The sequence below is a fragment of the Sphaeroforma arctica genome (assembly GCF_001186125.1).
Source record: "Sphaeroforma arctica JP610 unplaced genomic scaffold supercont1.486, whole genome shotgun sequence".
In the NCBI taxonomy this organism is placed as follows: domain Eukaryota; class Ichthyosporea; order Ichthyophonida; genus Sphaeroforma; species Sphaeroforma arctica.
Window position 1 is genome coordinate 48,293 of NW_014040072.1, and position 10,782 is coordinate 59,074.

Sequence of the window (10,782 nt, forward strand, 5' to 3'; positions counted from 1 at the left end):
AACTTACGTTATTATGTCTATCTACAAATTAGGCATGTGGTCATGAACACTTAGTACTTCTAGTGAAAATTATTCAATAAAGAACAGCTAGAGGTACGCCCTGGGTGATCGAGGATATTTAGGCTCTTAACAAGAGGCAGTCCCGATCATTCTTACACAAGCTACCACTGCTAAATCCTAACTGACTAAATTGTATTTTAGTTTAATATAGTTTGAAGCCTAATAATTTCCATCGAAGTTTACATGAAGGGGATGTGGGTACCAAATTGCACGTTCTATACGATAGTGAGCGTTCGGGATATTGGGAACCGCGGTATGTGATTCGGAGTATGTAATTGGCGGAGAGTGCTGGTGTTTCCACGAGTGACCCCGTGGTTTTACTAGCTAAGACAGGCAATGTCGTTGTGCCCCCCTCTGTCGCACTAGGTACATGACAGGGTAGAGCGGTCCAGAGGGCACTTGTTGCCTTCTGTTGTGAGCGGAAGAGCCATAACGACGACAGATAGAGTCTGGACAGCCAAAATGCCGTGGCTGGACTGGCCACAAAGTCGACAAGGGGTTTAGGGTTTTAGGGGAGTAGGGGCGGGGGCGCAGCTGTAATCGAGAAGTGGAAGTTTGGTTGTGTACCACCATCGATAGTGGCTTTGTTAAACAGCCATGATGCCGGTGGCATGTTGGCACAGAGGTGTCGAGCTGACTGTAGGCGGCAAATTCAAACACCTTATAGTACACAGCATCGATAGTAAGTTCGTAAATATCGTGGTTGAAAATTTCGACACAGATTAATTTCTAGTTGTCATCAATGTAGACTTCGATGGATATCTCTATGTTTTAAACCATGTTAAATAAACTAAGATACAGTTTAAGTCAGTTAGGATTTAACAGTGGTAGCTTGTGTAAGAATGATCGTTACTGCCTTTTGGTAAGAGCCTTAATATCCTCGATCACACAAGACGTGCCTCTATTTTCGCTAGAAGTACTAAGTGTTCGTGACCGCATGTCTAATTTGTAGATAGACATACGAATGTATGTCAAGTTAATACATTAGCTAAATATAAATAAAGTACCATCTGAAAAAAAGTTAAAAGAAAGGGGAAAGAACTGTTTAGAAATCAATGTGTTATTGTAAGTTTCGGTCTATCAAGGCGATATTAACGCCTTAGAGTAAATAAACACTTAGTTAGTCTAAGTGTAATACAATTTAAAAGTAAATAAACAAAATGAGTCTTTTAGTAAAGTTAGGTATGCCTCGCGAAAACAGCAATACTCTGAGGGATTGTGAGGCTGAGACATTGCCTATATATAATCCTCTCAGTACTGTTTTCGCCGAATGTATTTTATGTAGTGTTTCGTTGTCGCTCTATTAGAAACTATGGTATATTTCGTTGGGGCGAATCCGAGAGACTCACAAAATTATATCTTTAGAAAAAAAGTAATAAGAAAAAAAAGAAGAAAAATTTGCCACTTATCAAGAATTCACATTCATCAGACTGGCACATCTGGTTGGCTGAACGGAGGATAAACTAAGCAACGCTAATAGTCATTAAAATCCCATGTTTACGTACTTCTAAGAGTACGTTTATATTACAAGATCCTAATGTTGAGGACCGGCTTTTACAGAGCCCCCACCCAGCTTTGAGACCCAGGAGAAGCAAGTTGTTCACTCAAGCTGATTATGGGTCAAAAAGGCGAGAAAGGAAAACGGGTCGAAAACATACAGTAGCATAACGTATAGTTAATGTTTCTCAATAAGCGTTCTCGGCTACCCTGTGAGTCGACCCTGGGTGTTTCTTTCGCTTCAACGTTTTTCTTTCTTTTGAAACATACGAAGGATGAGCAGTAAAGCTCGAGATACAACCTGTTGGCGGCCAAGTTTCAACTTCCGTGCCTTCAGATGATGGGAACATGCTATCTTTTTCAGCCTGTGACATATGTAGGCGTTTACGCCATTTTCTGTTAAAGGCCTTTAAATAGTCCTGATTGTCAAAAGCGCCTAAAGTTAATTCAGCGATTGTACCGTCTATAAAGTGTGTACGATAATATGTATATTCTCCTTTATCCGTTCTCTTTATAACGTCTTTGAATTTGGAGCGGTCAAGGGGTGTAGTAGAATCATGTCTTCTTGCGAGAATAATCATAGTAGTCAGAATTCGACTAGTGCCTTTATTTAAAGTACTAGATCCGTCGGGGTTATTAACCTCACAGGTTTCACCACTATTATGTTTTAGGGTTTAGGTCCTATCCATTTCGATGTTAGTACAGTAGCATCGTAATTACGTTGACGGATGTTAACTCTGTCTCCCACCTGATACTCTGCTATCTTCTTGGTAGCATTCCATCTATTTTGCCTTTTTAACGAGGCCACATTACGTGTCTCTCGCTAGCATGGATATACAACGTTGTGTATGCGTTGTACCTTTTCTTGTAAAAGCCGGGCCTTCACAATAGAATCTTGTAATTTTAACGTACTTTTAAAAGTACGTAAACTTAGTTTTCCTTAGATGGTTTTTAAAGATTTTTTTAATTAAATACCTATTCCGTTTTACATATAAGATATTTGGACAAGGCCATTAAAAGGCCCTTGTAAAATACTAAATATAAGATTTGGTCTAGTTCTATTAAAATAACTATATATTTACTTTCCAAATTCAATTATATCTGAATACTTCGGTAGCGGGAGTGCTCAACCGAACATAGGTTTCTAAGACTATTAGCATTGATCAGTTATATCCTCCGTTCAGCCAACCAGATTTACCAGTCTGATGAAGGCTAGTCGGTAATTCTTGATAAGTGGAAAGTTATTGGTTAATGCAACAACTATGGACATCAAGAGTGTTTTTCTTTTCCCTTTTATTTATTTTTCTTCTAAAGATAGGATTTTATGAATCTCTCGAATTCGCCCCAACGATACCATAGTTTCTAATAGAGCGACAACGAAACACTAAATGAAATTTCATCGGCGAAAACAGTACTGAGAGGATTATATATAGGCAATGTCTCAGCCTCACAATCCCTCAGAGTATTGCTGTTTTCACGAGGCGTACCTAACTTTACTAAAAGACTCATTCCGGTTATTTACTTTTAAGTTTTATTATACTTAGCCTTAACCTAAGCGTTTATTTACTCTAAGGCATTAATCTAAAACCAGAAAGAGCCCGAGGGCCAACTATTGAACTATTGCCTCAACCTCGAAGCTCGCTTATTCGAAGCCAAGAAGTGTGACAAGGGACATGTCTCAAGACGCCTCAGCTAATTCTTCTGATGAAACTCAGAAGGAAAAGTCTTAAATTACAGGGTACAGGACAAACACTAATCTTAGCAAGCTCAAGTGGCAACCCAGAATCTGCGTCCGAGACCACTGAGCCAACGCGCATAAGTAAGTTATCGACTGAAAACACTGATCTTAAGAATTAGTTAGCCGCTCTTATGAAAGGCATGTCTGTTGAACATGTAGATCGAAAGTATGGATCGATGCCATTTCTCTAGGTTAATACAGTTATAAACAAGAGTGATGATAGAACATTCATGGATATCACGTTGATTAGTGGCAACTAGAGGTTGACAAACTTCGTTTTGATCGAAATAATAAAAGTCCAGAGCTAAAGGCGCATGGGATAAAAGCACTAGGGAGAAGGAATCTTTGTTCCTTCAGTATCGTCATGGAGGTGCCGGCAACGTTGAGACTATGCGCGCATGACTTCGCCGTTTTCACGATTGAAGGTGTCAAAGAAAGCAATTTTGATCGTTTTTTGAAAGGAGAACGGAACTGAGTGATATCCTGACAGAGTAGGATTCATCATGTGGACAAAGTGGACTTGAGAAACGGGCTTCGTCTGATTCTGAACATCCGTCAGTTTTTTGTTTTTGTTTTTTGCCAAAATATAATTTTTTTACTTTGGTCTATTTTGTTGAAGATTTCTTGGAGACAGAACTGACGTAAAATATATATACGCATCCAGGAATAACTATATAAGAATTACGGTAGCATCCCGAACCAACTCGGAAATACTGGCTAAGTACTCTTACTTTCACGACGTATGCGTGCTGTAGGTTTACTTCAAAAGTTCCCGTCGCAAGAAAGTGATTTAAAGCGAACAACTCAAACGCGAGTATAAGATTTAAAAATGATAATGAGCTTGATATAATCAATCCCAGTATGTCACGGCCAGGTATGCGAAAATGAAACTTGCCAGGGGCGTGGATGGAGCGACCACGAAGGGTTGTAAGGCCGGTTATTTAAGACGTAATCAGGATCACGGACGAGGGTAACATCATTCGGATCGCAACCGAGAAACTTGTAGTGGCAGTTACTTATAGTTAATCGCGCAGTTGTTATAGTTGTTGCAAGAAAGTTTCCCCCATTGCCTGCGGCGTTAGTCAGATTCAGCATACTCATCTACATAAGTAGAGTTTACTATGTCGTATGGCTTGATGCAAGAAAGTAAAAGATTTCTAGCCCATAAACCGAAAATGGTCGCAAAAGGACTATAATATTTATTACATATAATTTGTAAACTAGATGGTAAAAAATAGTGAGACAACAACAAACGACTTTTAGTGTTCGTTTGTTCCTTCCTGTTAGAGTGCAAAGTAGTAGATTTTAAATAAAGTGGAAATATATGTATTTATTTCTGACCTCACCTTTGGTTTTATACCCGAGATGTTTGTGCTGGTGTTCGGCCGCTTGGGCTGGCCAGGGTAAAAACTCATATGGTCAGTATGGGAAACCTTATACAGAACACTTTAACACTTCGATGCTATTCTATTTCAACTTCTCTACAACTAAATCTCACGCCGATCACATGATGCCTTGCCGCATAGGTTGTGACTCACATAGAGCCGCAGCTATTTTTGGAATGTTGCGGTTGGCAGACTTAATTCACTCTCGGCGATCGGTTGAGAAACTTAATCTGCTCTCGGAAGTCGGTCAAGTATTAACTCAACTCTTGGGATAAATATAAGAACTAAATTAGCTCTCGGGAGTGAGCTAACTCTGATGACTTAGCTCTCTGCCCTAGTTGGGATTTTTACCATGCATATGTATGGGACAAGTAGGCAGGACCCGGGGTGGTCTTAGAACAACCCTGTAGAAGAGAATCGGACAAACTCGAAATAAGTCCAAGCATTTCATCATGACAAATGGCAACCCTACATTGTATCCGTGCCAGTGACACACGTGCGTAGATGGCGTGTTTTATCTAATACTGTATAATTGTATGCATATAAAATATACTTCTCACTATACTCCATCGAAGGTATTGATATTTAAAATCGTATATTGATTCCTGTCAATCGCGGGGCCATCAACGGGGTCTGACACACAGTTACAACTGATCACATGCAAATTTCTGTAGATGTATTTGTCTTTTATATTTCGTCTTCAAGACGTAGCCGCTTTGTGTTGCAGGCGTTTTGTAACACAGGTACTGTCTACAATATAGCATATGCATATACTCAATTATGGTTCGACATAGTTTCCAAAGTACGTGCACACCTCGAGTATTCAGGGGGTGAATTCTATTCTGAGTCCCCCGTTTGTCGACTTTTGTATCATTGCATCGTAAGCTTGGTCATGAGTCCAGTGTAGTATTTATCTATACATAGGTATGAAGTATGTGTACTATAGATTCTTCAAAATGTGATCATATTCTGAAATGTACTGAGCTAAACCTTCGATAAACTCCAAGCCGTATATAATGGCGACTCCAGGAAGCAAAATTCATACATATTTCGTGTACGTAACGATTGATTATATTCAGATACATCGGCACCGTCAACTGTCTTATGATTACATATATATTATACATATGCTGGGTAGGACACTTAAGTGATAATATACTAGTGCAATGTAATACAACTACTCTAGCACTGGGGTATATGACTAGACATATCTGATAAAATTAACAACGCCTAACTACATTGATATATGTATGGTGGTTTATGACATTGTGTGGTTTGGCGAAATATCGTACTGTACAGTTTCGAATCGTACTCTCCGACTTGTTCCGTTCTGAGACCACTTTTAGGGAGTTCAGTTGCACATAAGCGAGATACTTACACACACATATATCACTTTCTACATTATCCCCTCATGAATACAGTGCAAACGTGATCGAATATTTCGTCGTGCATCTATCTATGGCTGTCGAACCGCTGCAAAAACAGCCCATGGCAACCCTGGTGTCGCCAGCCCTTGTCGGTATACATCCACAAGTAGACGCTTGCAATATATTCACACCTACGAATTGCTATAAAAGATACATACTGGCAGGTGGTACAGACACCACTGGTGCTAATAGCCCAATATGTTCTCTGTTTTCATACTGTTGAAGCTTTCTGGTTGCAATCGACAAAAAGATATCATAGGCCGAACGTGGGATAATTCCGACTACTCCAGTGTATTATTAGGGCCAGATTCCAAATAATAATAATAATACACAGATGCAACCTGGTCGAGTCTTGGGTATAAACACCAACCATTAGATCAACGGTGAATGTGGTATGCGGTCTGCGAGAAACCATACCATAAAATAATTTTTAAACCAATTACACTTACGACAGGTGGGATTTATTTCGATTGTGACACCGGTTAAACGCGCAATTGAATCTGCCGCCAAAAAGCTTGAAAGCGGCATCACATATGTTATGAAACAATGAAAGAGCCATAATATTTATCAGAAATATTGTATTTATTCGGTGCATTCAAGAATTTATGATCGGCACAATAATCAGGGAAGTGTGAAGATAACCAACTTCGTTCCCGTTATGATATTTTGCAGCGCAGTTTCGAGGCGATTAACGCCAGCAATGCAATATTGTGATAGTATACTCATAAATGTATCCTGTTATGGACAAGAGTATACTACTATGTAACGACATAGTGAAAATTGTCCTATGCCAATCTACCATCCGGCTCTTTATACGATATGAAACTACGCCTACCAAAAAAGTGCTCTATGCCGTGTCGCAGGATGTATACGCATCTACTGAAGTGGACTAGGGCTTGTATATATTAACGAGGTCCACGACGTGGCACTATAAGAACCACTCCATGTTCGAAGTGGTCTGTGCTGCTTGGTATAGAGAGGAACGATGTTGGGCACACAGGTGGGTGCTTGTTACTATGTAGCGACATGGTGATTTTTTTTTAATCGCCAACCAAAATGTCAAGCCACCACCCGGTTTTTTATACGATTTGAAACTTAACGCATACGAGGAAAAAGCTCTATGTCTATCGCAAGATCCCTACGAATTAATGAGGTGGTCTACGGCTTGCTTATATAAAGAGATCCACGTCGATGATGCTTGATAAAGAGAGGAACGATGGTGGACACACACAGGTGACTGCTTGAGAATGCACAATTCAACGAGCTATTCTACCGATATAGTGCATCGAGGCCAAGCATTACTTTTCAGTTGCACTTCCCGGCATCGACATATCTGCACAGTGGTCTTTCTCACAACAACATAAGTACTCACAGCACAAAAAAATCTTTTCACTTCAGTAGGATTGATACTTATTGCACAGAGGACTTTCGCACCAGTACTGATCACACCACAGGCAGTGGATGAGACCGTGAATAGCAGCAGAGGTCACCTTGTTTGCTCTGGATCTCACTGTTAGCCTTGAGATATTTCTGTGTCAACTATGATCATTTATTGCCCTTTATCGGTTGTATCACCACACCATACTATTGGTGCTCGAAGTTCTCCGAGTTATTGCATTGAACAACCATCATCGGGGAGTACCAATTCACCTTCACTGTGCTAAATTCTCGTACTGTAGCTCGAAACAGCTAATATTATTTCTTCATCTGCATTTACGCCCGCTCAGAGCCGCATGCTTGGGGCCCAGGCAACCTTTCATTCATTCGCCAGTCCCACCTCCGTCACCCCATTCTCACTCACGCCACCCTCGGCAGAGGTTTCGTCCCCCAGCACCTGCTTTGGTTCTTCTTTCGCACCAGTTCTATTGGCAAATCCGTTGGAGGTCTTGTGTGGCAGATACGGTTGCCGGATGGGCCCGAACGTGAGAGCCGCCAGTCCGATTATTTTTCGGGGACGTAACCTAGACCGTGTGATTCTGATACAGTTCGGAAGAGGCGGAAATGAGAAATGAGAAGACAGTGGCTACAGACGACATCTATTCCTCTTTACACACGCACACATACATTCGGGGAAAGTATATCCAATAGAACTGGAAAATAACAACAATTTGAAGGATGCGTGTGAAGAAATGATATATATATATTTATATAAAACTCCCAAGAAAGCAATCGGGACGCAGTTATACATGCACAATCTAATACATAGGTTCATAACGTAGACTAGACCAACTACAAAAAAAATCAGTTGCATTATTGTATTAGCGAGCAAACATCCATAGTATAAATTAACTATACGTAAAGAATCAGCTGCATTCTAGTATTAGCGAGCAAACATCCATAGTATAAATTAACTATACGTAAAGAATCAACTGCATTCTAGTATTAGCGAGCAAACATACATAGTATAAATTAACTATACGTAAAGAATCAGCCGCATTCGAGTATTAGCGAGTGAACATCCATAGAATACATTCAAAGGCGCAAGTTGAACAACATAAGGGAATGAAATAATAATAATAAAAAGAATGAAACGAGACTTGCAACGATTGTAGCTCTTTAAAACATACCGACAACAGTTCAGGGTCTTGGTGATACAATTCTCGGCCAGATTGAATTCCACTTCCTCTCCTTCCACCATGACGCTCCCTTCCAGCACCTCACACAGATAGTAAGGCACATTCTGTACAGACAATAAAGGGAATTCCATTAGGCTCGCCCCAACAAAGTCATACATTTGCCCGTGATAGAGAAGAAACAAAAGAATAAAACAACACAGAATACTGCCAGAATATATACAGCCATGGGATAAGTCACGCCAGCAACTAGAGCGTGGCCAAGTGAGCCTCAGCAGCAGGAAAATTATACTGCATTAACAAAAACGCATACATCTATGGAGCGAGTGTGGCATAAATAGGACACCAACTAACTGGCATCACACCCGATTATATTGGCAGAGGATTGTACAGTATCCAGAACCTATCAAGGATGACAAGGCAAGAGGCAGACGTAGCTGCATGCGGTTACAAAACGATGAACGAGACACTATGCTACGCCCAGGACGACGTTCCCTGCCGATCATTCCTTTTGTATATATAATTTACATCTAAATATATCCACAGTCTATAGAATTGACTTGCAGAGACTCTGCCCACGTACAAACACTCTAGTGTAGATCAATATGCACCAGTCGTACGCTTAACTCGTACACTCGTGGCGACACCGTCCACGTATAAACACTAGTGTAAATCAATATGCACAGCCCTACGCGTGACACACATGTGCATACCTTGCCGTCGTGTTCGATCTCGCCGCCCTGGTCGGTCACCCCCACCACACGTCCCCTTCGTTTGTCGGTGTGTTTCAGATCACTCTGTGCATACAACGCACACACCTCCATGGCCTCCCACTTGGGCTTGCCATCGCCTCTGCCTCGGCTCACACCCCCACGCACACCTCGTCTGAAGCACACACTCTCCCCTACCAACAGCGGCGCCCGTGTGCCTGCACTGGGCAGACCCACTATGCCAAAGGGGCATCTATGCACCTCCATCTGCGGCCCTTCATACGCAACCATACCACCGTACCGCTCAGCAGGGAACGCTACCGCAGCAAACACTCTATGCACTCGCCCAAACAGCGGTTGGTCGTCTTTGTACGAGATGGTCTGCAAATAGGTAGTTAAGGCCATGACAAACGTTAGCTGACAATCGTTGCATGGGTTGACTGCGGTGTATATATATATATATTTATGAACCCACCCACCCACAATGTATATACATACACACCAACATTTATGAACCCACCCACCCACAATGTATATACATACACACCAACATTTATGAACCCACCCACCCACCCCCACAATGTATATACATATACCCCAACCCACATTTATGTATAGTTACAAATACAAAAACGAAACAAATACCAATATAATCAATATACATAGGCAGGACAAAGTAAGACAGTCGCATGAGTCACCGCCTATCAACAGGACGGACAAGATGTACTGGTTGTTGATACCGCCCAGCCTTTTCCTTACGATAGTATGCCCGTTGACAATCCAAAAACTGAATCAGCGACCGTATATGTGATGAGGAATAGAACCTCAATATTCCATAAAACCTCCATTAGTATGGAACTCCACAATACGCGCTTGATACAATGGAACTTATCAATATGTCGATTGGGATATGATACGTAGCGGTAGTCGTATGAAGCATGGCATACAAGCAACACATTGACCACAATATCATCACCCTAATCAAGACACATGGTCACGATATTATCAGCGCCCGCATTCAGGTGCAGCACAATAGATCATCCAAGCACATAGACATGACTTGCTATCAACACAATCATCTACAGATAATGCAAGACATCACACCCTATCAACACAATCATCTACAGATGATGCAAGACATCACACCCTATCAACACAATTAACTACAGATGATGCAAGACATCACACCCTATCAACACAATCATCGACAGATGATGCAAGACATCACACCCTATCAACACAATCATCTACAGATGATGCAAGACATTACACCCTATCGACACAATCATCTATAGATGATGCAAGACATCACACCCTATCGACACAATCATCTATAGATGATGCAAGACATCACATCCATCAACACAATCACCTACAGATATGCAAGACATC

General features: G+C 41.1%; 1 protein-coding gene across 1 annotated transcript in view; it reads right to left on the minus strand.

Moving 5' to 3' along the window:
• Positions 1-7,504: 7,504 nt before the first annotated feature.
• SARC_06678 (hypothetical protein) overlaps positions 7,505-10,782 on the minus strand; it is a 10,688-nt gene continuing 7,410 nt past the window's right edge. The window contains exons 7-9 of the mRNA XM_014299413.1: positions 9,394-9,771; positions 8,675-8,787; positions 7,505-8,083 (exon numbers count right to left, since the gene is read on the minus strand). Of these exons, the coding sequence (XP_014154888.1) occupies positions 7,864-8,083; positions 8,675-8,787; positions 9,394-9,771 (711 nt within the window). The 3' untranslated portion in view covers positions 7,505-7,863. The remainder of the gene's footprint in view (positions 8,084-8,674; positions 8,788-9,393; positions 9,772-10,782) is intronic.